At 51.3% G+C, this 22,757-nt stretch overlaps 1 protein-coding gene across 1 annotated transcript in view; it reads left to right on the top strand.

The window, feature by feature from the left end:
* LOC144612010 (integrin alpha-7-like) overlaps nucleotides 1-22,465 on the top strand; it is a 202,780-nt gene extending 180,315 nt beyond the window's left edge. Inside the window, exons 22-25 of the mRNA XM_078431445.1 lie at nucleotides 3,015-3,125; nucleotides 7,299-7,397; nucleotides 10,878-11,003; nucleotides 20,601-22,465. Of these exons, the coding sequence (XP_078287571.1) occupies nucleotides 3,015-3,125; nucleotides 7,299-7,397; nucleotides 10,878-11,003; nucleotides 20,601-20,759 (495 nt within the window). The 3' untranslated portion in view covers nucleotides 20,760-22,465. The remainder of the gene's footprint in view (nucleotides 1-3,014; nucleotides 3,126-7,298; nucleotides 7,398-10,877; nucleotides 11,004-20,600) is intronic.
* Nucleotides 22,466-22,757: the final 292 nt, after the last annotated feature.

Here is a 22,757-nt window from a genome sequence, read left to right as displayed (position 1 = left end):
TAGTACACAACCCCAAAAAACGACATCACATTTACAGTACAATCAAGACAAAAAAACAACATAGAAACACAAAGACAGACGGGCTGCAGGTAAGCCGCAGCAGCAAGGGCAGCGCAGGGGCAATGAATTCCACAGATTCACCACCGTCTGGCTAAAGAAATCAGGGTGGCACAGCGGTAGTAGAGTTGCTGCCTTACAGCGAATGCAGCGCCGGAGACCCGGGTTCCATCCTGACTACGGGTGCTGTCTGTACGGGGTTTGCACGTTCTCCCCGTGACCTGCATGGGTTTTCTCCGAGATCTTCGGTTTCCTCCCACACTCCAAAGATGTACAGGTTTGTAGGTTAATTGGCTTGGTAAATGTAAAAATTGTCCCTAGTGTGTGTAGGATAGTGTTAATGTGCGGGGATCGCTGGTCGGCGCGGACCCGGTGGGCTGAAAGGGCCAGTTTCCACGCTGTGTCTCTAAACTAAACTAAAAATTCCTCCTCATCTCCTTCCAAAAGGAACATGCTTGGTGAATGTTGGTAGAAGTGAACTAAAGGTGTAGTTGAGTAAAATATATCCTCTGGAGACACAGAGCTGACCTCAATCATTTGCCTTGTTCCAAACTACATCTGATTTATCCATGTTTCCATTGAGTTTGGTTTAGTTTTAGTTTAGTGATACAGCATGGTAATGGGTCATGGGCCCACCAAGTCTACACTGACCAGCGGTCACCCATTCACACTAGTTCTACCTTATCCCACTTTCTCATCCACTCCCCACACATTCGGGGCAATTTACTGAAGCAAATTAACCTACAAACCCCAACGTCTTTGGGACGTGTGTGGAAACCGGAGCGCCCGGAGGAAACGCACAGTCACAGGGAGAACATGCAAACTCTGCACAGTCAGCACCCACGGTCAGGATTAAACTGTGATTGATTTAATGTACGCTTAGTATAAAAAGAAGACTAAAGTAGTGGGACATCTTGGTTGGCATGGGCAGGTTGGGCCGAAGGGCCTGCTTCTGTGCTGTATGACTCTAAATAATAAATCTATAAATCTTTCCTCTCTCACCTTATACCTATGTCTTGTGACTCTTGATTCTTCTACCCTGGTGGTAAAAGACTGCGTATTTACCTTATCTATTCCCCACGAAGGTGTTTATTCACAAAATGCTGGAGTAACTCAGCGGGTCAGGCAGCATCTCAGGAGAGAAGGAATGGGTGACGTTTCGGGTCGAGACCCTTCTTCAGTCTGAAGAAAGGTCTCGAACCGAAACGTCACCCATTCCTTCTCTCTTGAGATGCTGACTGACCTGCTGAGTTACTCCAGCATTTTGTGAATAAATACCTTCGATTTGTGCCAGCATCTGCAGTTATTTTCTTATATTATCTATTCCCCTCATGATCTTATACATCTCTATAAGATCACCCCTCATCCTCCTGCGCTCCAAGGAATAAAGTCCTCGCCTGCCCAAACTCTCCCTATAGCTCAGGCCCTTGAGTCCGGGAAACATCCTCGTAAATCTTCTCCGCTCTCTTTCCTGCTAAACAACTGCTTTCCTATTATTAGGCAGATTATTATCTCAATGGAGTTAGGTTAGGTTAAGGGGGAAGTGCAGCTAGACCTGGGTGTCCTTGTACACCAGTCACTGAAAATTGGCGTGCAGGTACAGCAGGCAGTGAAGAAAGCTAATGGCATGTTGGTCTTCATAACAAGAGGATTTAAGTTTAGGAGTAAAGAGGTTCTTCTGCAGTTGTATAGGGCCCTGGTAAGACCACGTCTGGAGTATTGTGTACAGTTTTGCTCTCCTAATTTGAGGAAGGACATCCTTGTAATTGAGGCAGTGCAGCGTAGGTTCACGAGATTGATCCCTGGGATGGCGTGACTGTCATATGAGGAAACATTGACAAGACTGGGCTTGTATTCACTGGAGTTTAGAAGGATGAGAGGGGATCTTATAGAGACATATAAAATTATAAAAGGACTGGACAAGCTAGATGCAGGAAAAATGTTCCTAATGTTGGGGGAGTCCAGAACCAGGGGCCACAGCCTTAGAATAAAGGGGAGGCCATTTAAAACTGAGGTGAGAAGGATCTTTTTCACCCAGAGAGTTGTAAATTTGTGGAATTCTCTGCCACAGAGGGCAGTGGAGGCCAAATCACTGGATGAATTTAAGAGAGGGTTAGATAGAGCTCTGGGGCTAGTGGAATCAAGGGATATGGGGAGAAGGCAGGCACAGGTTACTGATTGTGGACGATCAGCCATGACCACAATGAATGGTGGTGCTGGCCGAATGGCAGCCATGACCACAATGAATGGTGGTGCTGGCCGAATGGCCTCCTCCTGCACCTATTTTCTATGTTTCTATGTTTCTATAACAGGGTGGCCAAAAGTGAGCACAATACTCCAAATGTGGCCTCACCAATGTCTTGCACGACTGTGGCACAACCTCCCAATTTCCATACTCAATACTCTGACTGATGCCGTAAGTCCAGTGCCGTAAGCCTTCTTGACCACCCTATATACCTGTGAAGTTACTTTCAAGGAACTATGTACCTGCACTCCTAGATCTGTGCTCTGCAACACTCCCAGAGCCATGCCATGGTGGCTCAGCGGTAGAGTTGCTGCCTCACAGTACCAGAGACCCGGGTTCCATCCTGACTACGGGTGCTGTCTGTACAGAGTTTGTACGTTCTCCCCGTGACCAGCGTGGGTTTTCTCCGGGTGCTCCGGTTTCCTCCCACACTCCAAAGACTTGCGGATTTGTAGATTAAATGGCTTGGTGTAAATGTAAATTGTCCCTAAAGTGTGTAGGATGGTGTTGGTGTGCGTGGATCGCTGGTGGGTGCGGACTCGGTGGGCTGAAGGGCCTGTTTCCACGCTGTATCTCTCAACTAATCTAAACTGAACTAAAGTAAACATTCCTCAGCATCATTTGCCTAACCGATCAAGATCCTGTGCATGTTATGGAGTGTCTGCATGGAATGTGCTTTTGTTTGTAATTGTTGTGAACTCTCCACCGCCAGGACTGTGAAGAGGGGACTGCGAACTGTATTGTCTTCCAGTGTCCCCTGAAAACCCTGGACACAACCATCGTGAAAGTCAGAGCCCGGCTATGGAACAGCACGTTTTTGGAGGTAATTGCAGCAGCAATTCAATGGTGCAAATCAACAGTGCAATAGAAGTCTCTCAGCACTGCCGGTGGAGTCAATTAAATGCAGCTCGTTCAAATCCTTGGTGGCCATAACTCTGGCATTTAAGATGAATTCAAATTCAGAACAGACAGGCAATGAATGGTCACAGAAATTGGATGTTTCGATGATGGTACAAATCCATGAAACCTACTTCAATAGCGAAGTAGAGGAGTACCATCTCTACGTGTGGGGCACGGTGGCGCAGCGGTAGAGTTGCTGCCTTACAACGAATGCAGCGCCGGAGACCCGGGTTCCATCCCGACTACGGGTGCTGTCTGTACGGAGTTTGTACGTTCTCCCCGTGACCTGCGTGGGTTTTCTCCGAGATCTTCGGTTTCCTCCCACACTCCAAAGACGTACAGGTTTGTAGGTTAATTGGCTTGGTAAATGTAAAAATTGTCCCTAGTGTGTGTCGGATAGTGTTAATGTGCTGGGATCGCTGGTCGGTGTGGACACGGTGGGCTGAAGGGCCTGTTTCCACGCTGTATCTCCAAACTAAACTATTACAGGCCATTTCCAATTTCATTGATACCGGAAGCACAGCTGACGTGGGAAATTTAAATGTTACATCGCTGGGATAAATATTTTCTTTGTGAGCCCAGATTTGGGTCGTGCCGAGGCTAAGTAGTGGACCTCAGACTCCAAGGTCTGTGCACAAGTTGTAAAGTGGGATAAATGCTGCCATATTGGCCCACTTTCTCACCCATTTGGTGACCTTGTCTTGTTTAATGCATTCAATGTAATAAAAAAGGAACTCCAGTTGCTGGTTTACACCAATGATAGACACAGAGTGCTGGAGTAACTCAGCGGGTCAGGCAGCATCTGTGGAGAACATGGATAGGTGACGTTTCACAGAGTGCTGGAGTAACTCAGCGGGTCAGGCAGCATCTGTGGAGAACATGGATAGGTGACGTTTCACAGAGTGCTGGAGTAACTCAGCGGGTCAGGCAGCATCTGTGGAGAACATGGACAGGTGACGTTACACAGAGTGCTGGAGTAACTCAGCGGGTCAGGCAGCATCTGTGGAGAACATGGATAGGTGACGTTTCACAGAGTGCTAGAGTAACTCAGCGGGTCAGGCAGCATCTGTGGAGAACATGGATAGGTGACATTTCACAGAGTGCTGGAGTAACTCAGCGGGTCAGGCAGCATCTCTGGAGAATGTGGATAGGTGACATTTTGGATCAGTACCCTTCTTCAGACTTTCTGAATTCCATGTTCTGTAGAAATGCTGCCTGACCCGCTGAGTTACTCCAGCACTCTGTGAAACGTCACCTATCCATGTTCTCCAGAGATGCTGCCTGACCCGCTGAGTTACCCTAGCACTTGGTATCTATCTTGCTTAATGGATATAAGACCATCAGACCATAGGAAATAGGAAGAGAATATCATTATGGAGAAGGTCAAATCTGGACCAAGGGTTGAGATTTTGGATTGGAGAAAGGCTAATTTTGAGGAGATGAGAAAGGATTTAAAAGGAGTGAAATGGAACTTTTTGTTTTATGAAAAGGATATAATAGAGAAATGGAGGATATTTAAAGGTGAAATTTTGAGAGTACAGAATCTTTATGTCCCTGTTTCGGTGGAAAGGAAAGAATAATAATTTGAAAGAGCCGTGGTTTTCCAGAGAAATTGGACACTTGGTTCGGAAAAAGAGGGAGATATACAATAAATATAAGCGGCAGGGAGTAAATAAGGTTCTTGAGGAATATAAAGAATGTAAAAGGAATCTTAAGAAGGAAATTAGAAAAGCGAAAAAAAGATATGAGGCTGCTTTGGCAAGTAATGTAAAAGTAAACCCCAAGGGGTTCTACAGATATGTCAATAGCAAAAGGATAGTGAGGGACAAAATTGGTCCATTAGAGAGTCAGAGTGGACAGCTATGTGCTGAGCCGGAAGAAATGGGGGAGATATTAAACAATTTCTTTTCTTCGGTATTCACCGAGGAGAAGGATATTGAATTATGTGAGGTAAGCGAAACAAGTAGAGTAGTGATGGAAATTATGAGGATTAAAGAAGAGGAGGTACGGACACTTTTGAAAAATATAAAAGTGGATAAGTCTCCAGGTCCTGATAGGATATTCCCTAGGACATTGAGGGAAGTTAGTGCAGAAATAGCAGGAGCTATGACGGAAATATTTCAAACGTCATTAGAAACGGGGATGGTGCCGGAAGATTGGCGCATTGCGCATGTTGTGCCTTTGTTTAAAAAAGGTTCTAAAAGTAAACCTAGCAATTATAGACCTATTAGTTTGACGTCTGGTGGGAAAATTAATGGAAAAGATACTTAGGGACAATATATATAATTATTTGGACAAACAAGGCCTGATTAGAAACAGTCAACATGGATTTGTGCCTGGAAGGTCATGTTTGACTAATCTTCTTGAATTTTTTGAAGAGGTTGCCAGGGAAATTGATAAGGGCAAGGCTGTGGATGTTGTCTATATGGACTTCAGTAAGGCATTTGACAAGGTTCCACATGGAAGGTTGATTAAGAAGGTTAAATCGTTGGGTATTAATAGTGAGGTTGCAAGATGGATTCAACAATGGCTGAATGGGAGATACCAGAGGGTAATGGTTGACAATTGTATGTCAGGTTGGAGGCCAGTGTCTAGTGGAGTACCCCAAGGATCTGTGTTGGGTCCACTGTTGTTTGTCATTTACATTAATGATCTGGATGATGGTGTGGCAAATTGGATTAGTAAATATGCAGATGATACTAAGATAGGTGGTGTAGTTAATAATGAAGTAGAGTTTCAAAGTCTACAGAGAGACTTGGGCCTTTTGGAAGGGTGGGCTGAAAGATGGCAGAAGGAGTTTAATGCTGATAAGTGTGAGGTGCTGCATTTTGGTAGGACAAATCAAAATAGGACGTACAGGGTAAATGGTAGGGAATTGAGGAATGCAGTGGAACAGAGGGATCTGGGAATAACTGTGTATTGTTCCCTGAAGGTGGAATCTCATGTGGATAGGGTGGTGAAGAAGGCGTTTGGTATGCTTGCCTTTATAAATCAGAGCATCGAGTATAGAAGTTGGGATGTGATGTTGAAATTGTACAGGGCATTGGTGAGGCCGAATCTGGAGTATGGTGTGCAGTTTTGGTCGCCAAATTATAGGAAGGATGTCGACAAAATGGAGAGGGTACAGAGGAGATTTACTAGAATGTTGCCTGGGTTTCAGCACTTAAGCTACAGAGAGAGGTTGAACAGGTTGGGTCTTTATTCTTTGGAGCGTAGAAGGTTGAGGGGGGACTTGATAGAGGTTTTTTAAATTTTGAGAGGGACGGACAGAGTTGACGTGGGTAGGCTTTTCCCTTTGAGAGTGGGGAAGATTCCAACAAGGGGACATAACTTCAGAATTGAGGGACAAAAGTTTAGGGGTAACATGAGGGGGAACTTCTTTACTCAGAGGGTTGTGGCTGTATGGAATGGGCTTCCGGTGGAAGTGGTGGAGGCTGGCTCGATTTTATTATTTAAGAGTAAATTAGATAGGTATATGGATAGGAGGGGATTGGAGGGTTATGGTCTGAGTGCAGGTAGATGAGACTAGGTCAGGGAGAATGGTCGGCGTGGACTGGTAGGGCCGGACAGGCCTGTTTCAGTGCTGTAGTTGTTATATGTTATATGGTTACTTTGTCTGCCATTCAATCACGGCTGATCTATCTTTCGCTCTCAACCCCATTCTCCTGCCTTCTCCCCAGAACCCTTGACACCCGTACTAATCAAGAATCTATCAATTTCCACTTTAGAAATACCCAATGACTTGGCCTCCACAGCCGTCTGGGGCAATGAATTCCACAGATTCCCCACCTCATAGTTCCCAAGATTCCTCATTCCACAGGTATCACACATAGAGATTGAAGAAAAAATGGTTACGTTTAGGTAGTGCCGACGTCCCCACCTCACTTGTCTCAACTCCAACCTGGGTGAAACATTGAAAGGCTTGCAGTTGGTGCTGAAGTCTTTGCTTTGTTTGTGTGCAAATCTTTCTACAGTTGTGTTGCTGGTGATTTCCCACCTGCTGCTCTTCAGCTTTGAAATGAACAGCCCAGAGAGGGAAAGTGGGCAAGGATGTTTGTTTGAAATGATGTGCTGACCGCTCTGATTACAATTGCAGGAGTACGCATCCCTCAGTGACATTCACCTGATCATCCGTGCTGACATTAGTGTGAAGTCCAGCATTAGAAACCTGAAAGTGGAGAAGGCAGCCGCACAGGTATGAACATATCTCCACATCCAGCCTTCACTGTTCAACGTTGCCCAGAGTTTCCATCCAACACAGAGTATAACAGAGCTTTATTTGTCGTTCGGTACCGAAGTACCGAACGAAACTACATAGCAGTCATAGAAAAAAAAAAAAAAGAACACAAGACACGTAGCCCCAACACAAACGTCCATCACAGTGACTCCAAACACCCCCTCACTGTGATGGAGGCAACAAAACTTCCCCTCTCTTCCCCACGCCCACGGACAGACAGCTCGTCCCCGACCGACCCGCACAGTCCCCGCACCGGGCGCTGAAACGTCTCGCGGCCGAACCGGGCGATGAAAGGCCCGCGACCAAGCCTTGCGCAGCTAAGTCCCGCAGCCGAGCCGCACCAGCGGTGAAAAGTCCCGCAGCCGAGCCGCACCGGGCGGTGTTAAGCCCCGCAGCCGAGCTGCACCGGGCGGTGTTAAGCCCCGCAGCCGAGCTGCACCGGGCGGTGTTAAGCCCCGCAGCCGAGCTGCACCGGGCGGTGTTAAGCCCCGCAGCCGAGCTGCACCGGGCGATGTAAAGTCCCGCAGCCGAGTTGCACCGGGCGGTGTTAAGCCCCGCAGCCGAGCTGCACCGGGCGATGTAAGTCCAGCGGCCAAGCCGCACCGGGATGTAAAATCCAGCGGCCGAGCCGCACCGGGATGTAAAGTCCAGCGGCCGAGCCGCACCGGGGGATGTTAGGCCCCAGCAGCCGAGCCGCACCCCGCGCCGTGAGGAAGAGAAAAGTTCCCCACACCCACCCACCCACACCCACCCCCCACACACCCCCACCCACCCACCCACACCCACCCCCCACACACCACCACCCCCTCCCACACACCACCCACCCCCCACACACCACCCACCCCCCACATACCACCACCCCCCACACACCACCCACCCCCCACACACCACCCACCCCCCACACACCACCCACCCCCCACACACCACCACCCCCCACACACCACCCACCCCCCACACACCACCCACCCCCCACACACCACCCACCCCCCACACACCACCACCCCCTCCCACACACCCACACCCACCCACCCACACCCACCCCCCACACACCACCACCCCCTCCCACACACCACCCACCCCCCACACACCACCCACCCCCCACACACCACCCACCCCCCACCCACACCCACCCCCCACACACCACCACCCCCTCCCACACATACACAACCAAAAAAATATATATAAAAATCATCCCAACACCGACACTCAACAAAAAAAAGACGGACAGACTGCTAGTCAGCCGCTGCCGTTAGGCGCCGCCACGTGACCAGGAGGTTAGGCCTGCGGGGAATGTGGGAGGTTTTATTCAACTCATGGCGGCACGGTGGCGCAGAGGTAGAGTTGCTGCCTTACAGAGCTTGCAGCGCCGGAGACCCGGGTTCCATCCCGACAACGAGCGCTGTCTGTACGTTCTCCCCGTCACCTGCGTGGGTCTTCTATGAGATCTTCGGTTTCCTCCCACACTCCAAAGACGTACAGATTTGTTGGTTAATTGGCTTGATACAAGTGTCCGTGTAAATTGTCCCTAGTGTGTGTAAGATGGTGTTAATGTGCGGGGATCGTTAGTCGGTGCAGACTCAGTCGCTGGTCGGTGTGGGCCGAAGGGCCTGTCACTGCATTGTATCTCTGAAACTAAAACAAAACTAAAACTCCTGATACTTGACTGCTGCCATTTTCAACTACATTCCAGGTGCAGAAACAAGGAACTGCAGGTAGATACAAAGTGCTGGAGTAACTCAATAGACAATAGACAATAGGTGCAGGAGGAGGCCATTCAGCCCTTCGAGCCAGCACCACCATTCAATGTGATCATGGCTGATCATTCACAATCAATACCCCGTTCCTGCCTTCTCCCCATACCCCCTCACTCTGCTATCCTTAAATGCTCTATCTAGCTCTCTCTTGAATGCATTCAGAGAATTGGCCTCCACTGCCTTCTGAGGCAGAGAATTCCACAGATTCACAACTCTCTGACTGAAAAAGTTTTTCCTCATCTCCGTTCTAAATGGCCTACCCCTTATTCTTAAACTGTGGCCCCAGGTTCTGGACTCCCCCAACATTGGGAACATGTTTCCTGCCTCTATCGTGTCCAACCCCTTAATAATCTTATATGTTTCGATAAGATCCCCTCTCAGCGGGTCAGGCAGCTTCTCTGGAGAAAAAGGATGGGTGACGTTTCGGGTCGGGACCCTTCTTCAAACTGAAAGTAGCAGGGAGGGAACTGGAAGTAGGTAAACAGAACAAATCTGGACCGGCCACAGGTGACCTGGGAAGGATGGAGCTTCTTTCAAACGTCTTCAAAGCAGGCGGAGATTTTGCAGTGGAGCAGACAAAGTGTGCAGAAAGGAACTGCAGACGCTGGTTTATACCGAAGATAGACACAAAGTGTGGGTCAGGCACCATGTGTGGAGAACGTGGACTAGTGACATTTTGATCGGGACCCTTTTGACTGATTATAGGCTGGGGGGGAGGAAGTAGGCTGGGGGGGAGGGGAGGCAGGACAAAGCGTGGATACAGGCAAGGGGGGGGGGGGGGGGGCTGATGGGCAGATGGTTGGAAAGGCCATGGATGAAAGCAGAAGGTGTGAGACAGATGGATTGAAGGGTCGCAAATTGTGAAGCCAGAGGAAGGAATGTAGGAGGAGGGGCTGGGGAGGAGGAGGGAAGATATCAGCGGGAGTCCAGGTGGGGCATGGGCAGGGGGGGCGGGGGGAGAAATAGGTGGGAGTCCAGGTGGGGAAGAGGGGAGGGAGGGGGGGAGAAATAGGTGGGAGTCCAGGTGGGGAAGAGGGGAGGGAGGGGGGGGAGTTGTATATAGCACAGAGAGATACAATGAATTTCACATCTGGGATTAGATTCATATAGGGATAGCTGAAGGCTGAATGGCCCATCTCCCACCATGCCTGCGGTGATTTTAACTACCTGTGAACATTGTCTCCTTCATCTTGTTTCCAGCATCTGCAGTTCCTTGTTTCTGCACTGTAACCTTGTCTCCTTGCAGCTTTCTTCATTGACTAAACACTCATGAACGGCACGGTGGCGCAGCGGTAGAGTTGCTGCCTCACAGCGCCAGAGACCCGGGTTCCATCCTGACTACGGGCGCTGTCTGTACGGAGTTTGTACGCTCTCCCCGTGACCTGTGTGGGTATTCGCCGGGTGCTTCGGTTTCCTCCCACACTCCAAAGACGTGCAGGTTTATAGGTTGATTGGTTACTGTAAATTGTCCCCAGTGTGTAGGATGGAACAGGTGATTGCTGGTGGGTGTGCACTCAGTGGGCTGAAGGGCCTGTTTCCATGCTGTTTCTCTAAACTAAACACACACATACACATACACACACACACTTATGCATAAAATTGCCACATAGCCAGAGTTTTTAAAAAGTCTTCTAATGGTGTGGGAATGTATTGGAATGACCATTGTGACCTTTAACCCCTGCAGGTTACCTTGCGAATACATCCAGAGAAGGCGAGTGCAGTGTATGGCCAAACGCCCTGGTTGATTATACTCATTGCTGTCCTGGCAGGAATCCTGGTGTTGGCTCTGCTTGTGTTTCTCCTTTGGAAGGTAAGCAGGGAACCGATGTGTGCAACTGAATATTGATGCTTTCACCAGGTCACATCTCAAGTCTCTGCTGCATATTTCTTGATCCATGAGGTCCAGGCTTCAAACAGAAGTAGAACTGCATTCTTTACACTTAGTTCCGACGTACAGCATCACAATAGAATCAAAGCATAGTTCATTTGAGTTTGGCCCAGAGTGTACTCTCCATCACCACCACCCCCGAGACTCCCCTCACCACCACCGCCGAGACTCCCCTCACCACCACCACCGAGACTCCCCTCACCACCACCGCCGAGACTCCCCTCACCACCACCCCCGAGACTCCCCTCACCACCCCCGAGACTCCCCTCACCACCACCGCCGAGACTCCCCTCACCACCACCACCGAGACTCCCCTCACCACCACCGCCGAGACTCCCCTCACCACCACCGCCGAGACTCCCCTCACCACCGCCGCCGAGACTCCCCTCACCACCGCCGAGACTCCCCTCACCACCACCGCCAAGACTCCCCTCACCACCGCCGCCGAGACTCCCTTCACCGCCGCCGAGACTCCCCTCACCACCGCCGCCGAGACTCCCCTCACCACCACCGAGACTCCCCTCACCACCACCGCCGAGACTCCCCTCACCACCACCGCCGAGACTCCCCTCACCACCGCCGCCGAGACTCCCCTCACCACCGCCGAGACTCCCCTCACCACCACCTCCAAGACTCCCCTCACCACCGCCGCCGAGACTCCCCTCACCACCGCCGAGACTCCCCTCACCACCACCGCCGAGACTCCCCTCACCACCACCGAGACTCCCCTCACCACCACCGCCGAGACTCCCCTCACCACCACCGCCGAGACTCCCCTCACCACCGCCGCCGAGACTCCCCTCACCACCGCCGAGACTCCCCTCACCACCACCGAGACTCCCCTCACCACCACCGCCGAGACTCCCCTCACCACCGCCGAGACTCCCCTCACCACCACCACCGAGACTCCCCTCACCACCGCCGCCGAGACTCCCCTCACCACCGCCGCCGAGACTCCCCTCACCACCGCCGAGACTCCCCTCACCACCACTGCCGAGACTCCCTTCACCACCGCCGAGACTCCCCTCACCACCACCGCCAAGACTCCCCTCACCACCACCGCCGAGACTCCCCTCACCACCACCGCCGAGACTCCCTTCACCACCGCCGAGACTCCCCTCACCACCACCGCCGAGACTCCCCTCACCACCACCGCCGAGACTCCCCTCACCACCGCCGAGACACCCCTCACCACCGCCGCCGAGACTCCCCTCACCACCGCCGAGACTCCCCTCACCACCACCGCCGAGACTCCCCTCACCACCACCGAGACTCCCCTCACCACCACCACCGAGACTCCCCTCACCACCGCCGCCGAGACTCCCTTCACCACCGCCGAGACTCCCCTCACCACCACCACCAAGACTCCCCTCACCACCACCGCCAAGACTCCCCTCACCACCGCCGCCGAGACTCCCCTCACCACCGCCGAGACTCCCCTCACCACCACCGCCGAGACTCCCCTCACCACCACCGCCGAGACTCCCCTCACCACCACCGCCGAGACTCCCCTCACCACCACCGCCGAGACACCCCTCACCACCACTGCCGAGACTCCCCTCACCACCACCGCCGAGACTCCCCTCACCACCACCGCCGAGACACCCCTCACCACCACCGCCGAGACTCCCCTCACCACCACCACCGAGACTCCCCTCACCACCACCGCCGAGACTCCCCTCACCACCGCCGAGACTCCCCTCACCACCACCGCCGAGACTCCCCTCACCACCGCCGAGACTCCCCTCACCACCACCGAGACTCCCATCACCACCGCCGAGACTCCCCTCACCACCACCCCCGAGACTCCCCTCACCACCACCACCGAGACTCCCCTCACCACCACCGCCGAGACTCCCATCACCACCGCCGAGACTCCCCTCACCACCACCGCCGAGACTCCCCTCACCACCACCGAGACTCCCCTCACCACCGCCGAGACTCCCCTCACCACCACCGCCGAGACTCCCCTCACCACCACCGCCGAGACTCCCCTCACCACCGCCGAGACTCCCCACACCACCGCCGAGACTCCCCTCACCACCACCGCCGAGACTCCCCTCACCACCACCGCCGAGACTCCCCTCACCACCACCGCCGAGACTCCCCTCACCGCCACCGCCGAGACACCCCTCACCACCACCGCCGAGACTCCCCTCACCACCACCGCCGAGACTCCCCTCACCACCACCGCCGAGCCTCCCCTCACCACCACCACCGAGACTCCCCTCACCACCACCGCCGAGACTCCCCTCACCACCGCCGAGACTCCCCTCACCACCACCACCGAGACTCCCCTCACCACCACCGCCGAGACTCCCCTCACCACCACCGCCGAGACTCCCATCACCACCGCCGCCGAGACTCCCCTCACCACCACCGCCGAGACTCCCCTCACCACCACCGCCGAGACTCCCCTCACCACCACCGCCGAGACTCCCCTCACCACCACCTCCGAGACTCCCCTCACCACCACCGCCGAGACTCCCCTCACCACCACCGCCGAGACTCCCATCACCACCGCCGCCGAGACTCCCCTCACCACCACCGCCGAGACTCCCCTCACCACCGCCGCCGAGACTCCCCTCACCACCGCCGAGACTCCCCTCACCACCGCCGAGACTCCCCTCACCACCGCCGAGACTCCCCTCACCACCGCCGAGACTCCCATCACCACCGCTCTCGATCTATCCCAACCCCATTCTCCTGCCTTCTCCCCATAACCCCTGACACCCGCACTGATCAACAATCTATCTGTCTCTGCCTTAAAAATACCCACTGACTTGGCCTCCACAGCCGTCTGTGGCAATGAATCCCACAGATTCACCACCCTCGGGCTAAAGAAACTCCTCCTCATCTCCTTCCTAAAAGAACATCCTTTAATTCTGAGGCTGTGCCCTCTGGTCCTAGACTCTCCCACTAGTGGAAACATCCTCCCCACATCCACTCTATCCGGGCCGCTCACTATTCGGTAAGTTTCAATGAGGTCCCCCCTCATCCTTCTAAACCCCAGCGAGTACAGGCCCAGTGCTGACAAACGCTCATCATATGTTAACCCACTCATTCCTGGGATCATTCTCGTAACTTCAATTTTTTTGATGAGTTTAATTGGCGTCAGAGGCATCATCTCTCAATTGATGAGTGTTTGATTAGTATTTTCTGTGAGGCTTGATTTGTGACAGTTGCTTTTAGTGCACCAATTTAAGTCAATCCTACTTCGTTCAAATCAGCTTCACAGTTTTGGACAATTCCTTCCACTGATTCTGAGACGGCTCCCTTCTGTGCAGCTGCTTTATCCTGACCATGAAGGCAAAGGTCCACTGTGATCCTGACTGCTGCCCATTTGGCCATAGTTTTACCCTTCCATCACCTTTCGCTCTCTTTGGAAGTTGGTTATGAAAGAATCAGCTCACAGAAATGTAAAAGTATGGTTTTAAGTTTCAAATGTGTTTCACATGCAAGTGTAACTCCAACCCTAAGGGGCAGATTAACTCAGTGCCTGGGATGTCACGGTGGCGCAGCGGTGGAGTTGCTGCCTTACAGCACTTACAATGCCAGAGACCCGGGTTCCATCCCGACTTCGGGTGCTGTCTGTACGGAGTTTGTACGTTCTCCCCATGACCTGCGTGGGTTTTCTCCGGGTGCTCCGGTTTCCTCCCACTCTCCAAAGACGTACAGGTTTGTAGGTTAATTGGTTTGGTAAATGTAAAAATTGTCCCTAGTGTGTGTACGATAGTGTTAGTGTGCGGGGATCGCTGGTCGGTGCGGACTCGGTGGGCCGAAGGGCCTGTTTCCACACTGTATCTCTAAACAAAACTAAGCTAAGCTAAAACTAAAGCCTTGTTTGCAACTGAATCGTAGCTATTCTTTAAGAGCAGGCTTTTTATTTTGCTATGTGTACTGCCCAGAGAAAATCATCCCCGAGGATTGCTCAGAATGTACAGGAGGTGTTACAGTGCACTCGACCTGTGCTTTGTATGTGTAAATTGGTACTGTGCTTGTCTCGGGGTGAAGGGATCAAACCACATGGATTGGGATTGAGCTGTCTGTAGGGTTCAAAACTCTCTCATTTCAGGATATCATTCATGGGGTCCAGGGAATTTGCCATCAAACTGAAGTAAGGATACCAGCAGGAGGCATTCATGAGAACATTGCCTCTCTCCTGGAGGTAGATGTGTTCTGTCATGTTCAGCTTGGTGGTGCAGCGGTAGAGTTGCTGCCTTACAGCGCCTTCAGCGCCAGAGTCCCGGGTTCCATCCCAACTATGGGTGCTGTCTGTACGGAGTTTGTACGTTCTCCCCATGACCGCGTGGGTTTTCTCCGGGTGCTCCGGTTTCCTCCCACACTCCAAAGACAGACAGGTTTGTAGGTTAATTGGCTTGGTGTATGTGTAAATTGTCCCTTTGTGGGTGTAGGATGGTGTTAGTGTTAGGGATCGCTGGTCGGTGCGGACTCAGTGGGCTGAAGGGCCTGTTTCCGCGCTGTATCTCTGAATTAAACTAAACTAAACCCTTGATGTCTCTTCACTCAGAGACAAATTGAATTCTGCTTTCCTCAATTCCTGAAATGAGAGCCCAACATGCTGTGCTGGCCCCTGCTGTTCCCTAGGACGCCAGCTTACTCACCCCGACTCGCGTTACCTGTCGTAACACTGGCCCAACATTGCTTCCTTGTAGTGCGGTTTCTTCAAGAGAACGAGCAAAGAGGCTAAGTATGAAACGGAATATCACAGGGCCCATCTTCAAACACAGCCATCTGACCAAGACAAACTGGCCACCGAGGCATAATGCTGACTTCCGTAGCGGTAAATGTAGTGCCAGACCCCTGCTTGGCCCAGGGCAAAGGCTTGCTGTGGTAGTGCCAATCTATATAGTGTGTGTTTTTGCACGGCATTGGGTACTTGTGTACCAGAGGAGGTGGGTGCAGTGTAAGGATTATAAAATACATCTCGTGTTCAATGATATCTGAAACACAAATGATTTGCTCATAGACCTTCATTCCTTTTGCATCTCCCATTGACAAGAGGAATGTGCCCTTCACAGTGAGCTACTGAATTTGGCGCCAGTTCACAATTCCCCCCATCCCCCCTCCATTACAAATGAGGTTGAGAACATAAAAATGTCCAAACACAGTACTCAGAAAAAAGCAAAAGACAAAAAGCGTCAGGCAGCATCACTACAGAACATGTATTGGTGATGTTTCTGGACAGTACCCTTAATAACTCAGCGGGTCAGGCAGCATCACGGGAGAATATGGATAGGTGGCCTTTCGGGTTGGGACCCTTTCCGAAACCTCGCCTATCCATGTTCTCCTCATATGCTGCCTGACCCGCTGAGTTACTCCAGCACTCTGTGAAACGTCACCTATCCATGTTCTCCAGAGATGCTGCCTGACCCGCTGAGTTACTCCAGCACTCTGTGAAACGTCACCTATCCATGTTCTCCACAGATGCTGCCTGACCCACTGAGTTACTCCAGCACTCTGTGAAACGTCACCTATCCATGTTCTCCAGAGATGCTGCCTGACCCGCTGAGTTACTCCAGCACTCTGTGTCTGTTTTTGTAAACCAGCATCTGCAGTTCTTAGTTTCAACAAGCACAGTACTCAGCTCATTTCATTAATAGTAAAGCCTTTATTGCAAATGCAATGAATCTCCAACCACCTCCTGTGATTCACGTTGTGTTGTGTCGCACAGCCACAGTCCGTCACTGGGCCCTACAGGTTCTCCACGTTGATAATGGCAGCGTGCTATCTCCACTCCACATGCAGAGTCATAGCCAAAGAACATGTGGAGATCACGACAATGCTCAGGAAATAATCCTTCCACTCCTCACTGCTCTCTGCACCCTGTGTGTTATGTACGGGTTTGATGACTGGGTTTGCGACGTGCGTTAGGCATGCATTTCTGTTGGTTTCTGTGACTTACCCCTTCCCCACACCCTGTGAAGTTTCCATTTGTTTTCAGTGTGCACACAGCAAGAACAGCCTGAGATGCTCTGCATGAACCACATTTTACACTCCCTAGGAACCCGACATGTTCCCCCACATGCTTGTGTGCGTATGTTATTTGATGAAACGGCTTTGTTCCCTTCTGGTCGAGATCAAGCTCTCCTGGGCTGAAGGGGCATCGTGATTGGTTTAATCTGCATGTCGTAAGATGGCCACAAAGTCGCAGTCCTACTTTTCAAGCATTAAGCACAATCTGTTTCTCCTCCTTCGCTCTCTTCCACCCGTCTCCCTAGGTTGCTTCTGATCAGGCTGGCTCCACTCACACTCCACTCCACTCTCTGTAACTCTGCATCTTCCGTCAGCTCAAAGAGTTAGACAATATACAATAGGTGCCAATAGACAGTAGGCCATTCGGCCCTTCGAGCTAGCACCGCCATCCAATGTGATCATGGCTGATCATTCTCAATCAGTACCCCGTTCCTGCCTTCTCCCCATACCCCCTGACTCCGCTATCCTTAAGAGCTCTATCTAGCTCTCTCTTGAATGCATTCAGAGAATTGGCCTCCACTGCCTTCTGAGGCAGAGAATTCCACAGATTCACAACTCTCTGACTGAAAAAGTTTTTCCTCGTCTCCGTTCTAAATGGCCTACCCCTTATTCTTAAACTGTGGCCCCTTGTTCTGGACTCCCCCAACATTGGGAACATGTTTCCTGCCTCTAACGTGTCCAACCCCTTAATAATCTTATACGTTTCAATAAGATCCCCTCTCATCCTTCTAAATTCCAGTATCTACAAGCCTAGTCGCTCCAGTCTTTCAACATATGATAGTCCCGCCATTCCGGGAATTAACCTAGTAAACCTATGCTGCACGCCCTCAATAGCAAGAATATCCTTCCTCACATTTGGAGACCAAAACTGCACACAGTACTCCAGGTGCGGTCTCACTAGGGCCCTGTACAACTGCAGAAGGACCTCTTTGCTCCTATACTCAACTCCTCTTGTTATGAAGGCCAACATTCCATTGGCTTTCTTCACTGCCTGCTGTACCTGCATGCTTCCTTTCAGTGACTGATGCACTAGGACACCCAGATCTCGTTGTACGCCCCCTTTTCCTAACTTGACACCATTCAGATAATACTCTGCCTTCCTATTCTTACCACCAAAGTGGATAACCCCACACTTATCCACATTAAACTGCATCTGCCATGCCATCTTACATCCACCAGCTCTCCGGTTAATGCACCGTGGCACGGCCGAATGCCATTGCTCACAATGCAATGCCAATCCTCCACACTCAGTGGCCATGTGTCCCACTCTCAGGCAAACTGCACCACAAACAGCTTGACTGTGGTAGCAGTCTGCGATAGAGGGAGACAGATGGATGTCAGTACACATCAAACATCTTCAGGCAGAGATAGATTCTTGATTGGAACGGGTGTCAAGGGTTATGGGGAGAAGGCAGGAGAATGGGATTAGGTGGCAGAGATCAGCCGTGATTGAATGGCGGAGTGGACTCGATGGGCCAAATGGCCTAATTCTACTCCTATAACTTGTGAACTTGTGAGCACTCCGAGCCAAGGCAATGCTTTTGAACGGCAGTAAAGTAGGGCTTGCAATTTACGCACAGCTAGCTCCCGCAAGCAGCAGTGGAATAATACCCAGATAACATGCCTTTACTGATGGTGGTTGAGGCACCAATGTTAATTATGATGCCAGGGGTAGCTACCCTGCCCCTACTGAACACGTGGGATCATTCACATCCACTTGAGAGCACTATCAGGGTCCCCAGTTTAACGTTACAACCAAAGAAGAGCCCTTGACAAAGAAACTCGCCATGTCACACACTGAAGTGTCAGTCACATCCCCGTCACTATAATGGTGTCACATATCCCCGTCACTATAGTGGTGTCACACATCCCCGTCACGATACTGGTGTCAGTCACATCCCCGTCACTATAGTGGTGTCAGTCACATCCCCGTCACTATAGTGGAGTGTCTCACATCCCTGTCACTATAGTGGAGTGTCACACATCCCCGTCACTATAGTGGTGTCAGTCACATCCCCGTCACGATACTGGTGTCACATCCCCGTCACTATAGTGGTGTCAGCCACATCCCCGTCACGATAGTGGTGTCAGTCACATCCCCGTCACTATAGTGGAGTGTCTCACATCCCTGTCGCTATAGTGGAGTGTCACACATCCCCGTCACTATAGTGGAGTGTCAGCCACATCCCCGTCACTATAGTGGTGTCACACATCCCCGTCACTATAGTGAGGTGTCAGCCACATCCCCGTCACTATAGTGGTGTCAGTCACATCCCCGTCACTATAGTGAAGTGTCAGCCACATCCCCGTCACTATAGTGGTGTCAGTCACATCCCCGTCACTATAGTGAAGTGTCAGCCACATCCCTGTCACTATAGTGGTGTCACACATCACCGTCACTATAATGGTGTCACACATCCCCGTCACTATAGTGGTGTCACACATCCCCGTCACTATAGTGGTGTCAGCCACATCCCCGTCACTATAGTGGTGTCACACATCCCCGTCACTATAGTGGAGTCACACATCACCGTCACTATAATGGTGTCACACATCCCCGTCACTATAGTGGTGTCACACATCCCCGCCACTATAGTGGTGTCAGTCACATCCCCGTCACGATAGTGGTGTCACACATCCCCGTCACTATAATGGTGTCAGTCACATCCCCGTCACTATAGTGGTGTCAGTCACATCCCCGTCACTATAGTGGTGTCACATCCCCGTCACTATAGTGGTGTCACATCCCCGTCACGATACTGGTGTCGGTCACATCCCCGTCACTATAGTGGTGTCAGTCACATCCCCGTCACTATAGTGGAGTGTCTCACATCCCTGTCACTATAGTGGAGTGTCACACATCCCCGTCACTATAGTGGTGTCAGCCACATCCCCGTCACTATAGTGGTGTCACACATCCCTGTCACTATAGTGAAGTGTCAGCCACATCCCCGTCACTATAGTGGTGTCACATCCCCGTCACTATAGTGGTGTCAGTCACATCCCCGTCACGATACTGGTGTCACATCCCCGTCACTATAGTGGTGTCAGCCACATCCCCGTCACGATAGTGGTGTCAGTCACATCCCCGTCACTATAGTGGAGTGTCTCACATCCCTGTCACTATAGTGGAGTGTCACACATCCCCGTCACTATAGTGGAGTGTCAGCCACATCCCCGTCACTATAGTGGTGTCACACATCCCCGTCACTATAGTGAAGTGTCAGCCACATCCCTGTCACTATAGTGGTGTCAGCCAGCTTTATGTACTCAACTCTCTGGAATGAGACTTGAGCTGTAACATTATCACTCAGAGGTTCGGAGATAAAACTGAGCAGGTCGTTACTGTCCTGCCCCAATGGGCGGTGGGGGTTCACGGTTTGGTGTGGAGCTGGGACAAAGACACAGTCCATCCAAAGTCAGACGCCAAGGCTGTCCCTGGCCGCATCCCAACGCTTTGACTTGCTTTGCACAGTCCAGACGGCGGAAATAAATGGTACCGTGACTTTTTGTCCTCTGCAGTGTGGATTTTTCAAGCGTTCCCGTTACAACGACACCGTTCCTCAGTACCACGCCGTGCGGATAGGAAAGGAGGAACGACAGCTGCACGTTGATGAAAAGAAGACACAATATCAAAAGGAATGGATGACACACTGGATTGACAGTGATGGCTACTCATGAACCTTATTTATTTTTATCTACTTTAACAAGCAGCTTAAAACAATGTCCTCCCTAACCTCACAACGCCCAGCAACCCTGTATGTTTCTGATTATAGCACTGCACTGCACTGAATATGACCACGGTGACACTTACACAGTGAGAGCCACATACTTGAATCCTCAACCCCGGGCAGATACTTGACTGCTTTCTGTTGCCGATGCTTTATCCGTGATGGCTTTGTGCATCACGATGGTGCTTTGCCTTTGCCGGATCAGAAGGCTTGGTGTCGTTTGTACTAGCTTCTTCCCCAGGTAGGATGCATCCTCCCCTGTTCCAATCCCCAACTCATTTCCCCCAACCTGAACCATGTTATCTTGCCATCAGAGGCCTGACAAAGCAGCCTAGCTCACAGGCTGTGTGTGGCTTCAGGTGAGGGGAAGCAAGCACTTGATACTCACCACCAGACCACACCTCAGTTGTGGCTGTTAATCATGTCTGATTAAGCAGGAACACGCGGACTACCCAGTTAGCACTCATTCATACAGTATTTGATGGGCTGTAAGATGTTCTTCATTGATGGCTCGGCTGTCAATTCATTCCACTGCAAGAAAATAGCTTTTGGCTTTTCAATCTCTCTCCAGCCAGACTGCCCCTGGTGGCGCAGCGGTAGAGTTGCTGCCTCACAACGCCAGAGACCTGGGTTTGATCCCGACTACAGGTGCTGTCTGTACGGAGTTTGTACGTTCTCCTCGTGACCACGTGGGTTTTCTCCGGGTGCTCCGGTTTCCTCCCACACTCCAAAGATGTATGGGTTTGTAGGTTAATTTGGTTGGTATAAGTGTAAATTGTCCCTCGTGTGTGTAGGATAGTGTTAGTATGCGGGGATCGCTGGTCGGCGTGGACTCGGTGGGCCGAAGGGCCTGTTTCCGCACTGTATCTCTAAACAAAACTAAACTAAACTGACTTCTCATCAAGGCTGAGCCTCAGATGTCTGGACAGGAGATGGTCAAAGCAAACACCTTTTTTTTTAAATCAAGAATATTTATTCAAATATTAAAATAATATATATAATACAACAAAACCAAAACAGAACCCACCACCATAACACAAGACAAACAATAAACTATTATACAACTACCTTACACTCCTTGTCCAGGATACATTCCACCCCCCGCGGTGCCCAGCGGTCCCACAAATCCCCCAGGGTGCCCGTGGACAGCGCGCGGTCCCTCTCTCCAACACCACCCGGGCGCGGACGGACGTAACCCCGGAAAAGGGGCAGGCAGCCGGCTCGGGCAGAGCCCTCTTCCGCCTGGCGCCATGACTCGCGCAGCTTGGCCAGGCCCAGGAGCAACCCAACCATGACATCTTCTGCTCTAAGCAAACACCTTGGCAGGCATTATGCACTCATCCCTTAACAACTAAAGTAGTCCACAGAAAAATGGAGTCATTTTACTGGGGTGAAGCTCCAGGTGTGAAATTTGAAGTTTACTTCAGTGACAGTCAAATCAGTCAGGACCATTTGTTGGAGCCTGACCTTGCAAGAATACTTGCTGGCAAAATAACCCTCATCTCCAAATCTCTCTCTCCCCAACCAATTTTTCTATCTTCTATCGCTAGATGAATTTCCTTTCATCTTTCTCCCAGTTTTTTCTTTTGAGTTTTAGCGATACAGCGCAGAAACAGGCCCTTAGGCCCACCGAGTCCGCACCGACCAGCGATCCCTGCACACTAACATTATCATTCACACACGAGGGACAATTTTACATTCATACCAAGCTAATTAACCTACAAACCTGTACGTCTTTGGAATGTGGGAGGAAACCGAAGATCTCGGAGAAAACCCACACAGGTCACGGGGAGAACGTACAAACTTCGTACAGACAGCGCCCGTAGTCGGGATCGAACCTGGGTCCGGTGCTGTACATGCTGTAAGGCAGCAACTCTACCGCTGCGCCACCCTGCCACTTTCTCTTTATTTGGGACCTAAATTAGAAACACAGCCCCAGCAGAATTTT

This window comes from Rhinoraja longicauda, chromosome 42 (assembly GCF_053455715.1).
Source record: "Rhinoraja longicauda isolate Sanriku21f chromosome 42, sRhiLon1.1, whole genome shotgun sequence".
Classification (NCBI taxonomy): Eukaryota; Metazoa; Chordata; class Chondrichthyes; order Rajiformes; family Arhynchobatidae; genus Rhinoraja; species Rhinoraja longicauda.
Note: the sequence above shows the minus strand (reverse complement) of the source record. Positions and strands in the feature narration are given on the sequence as shown.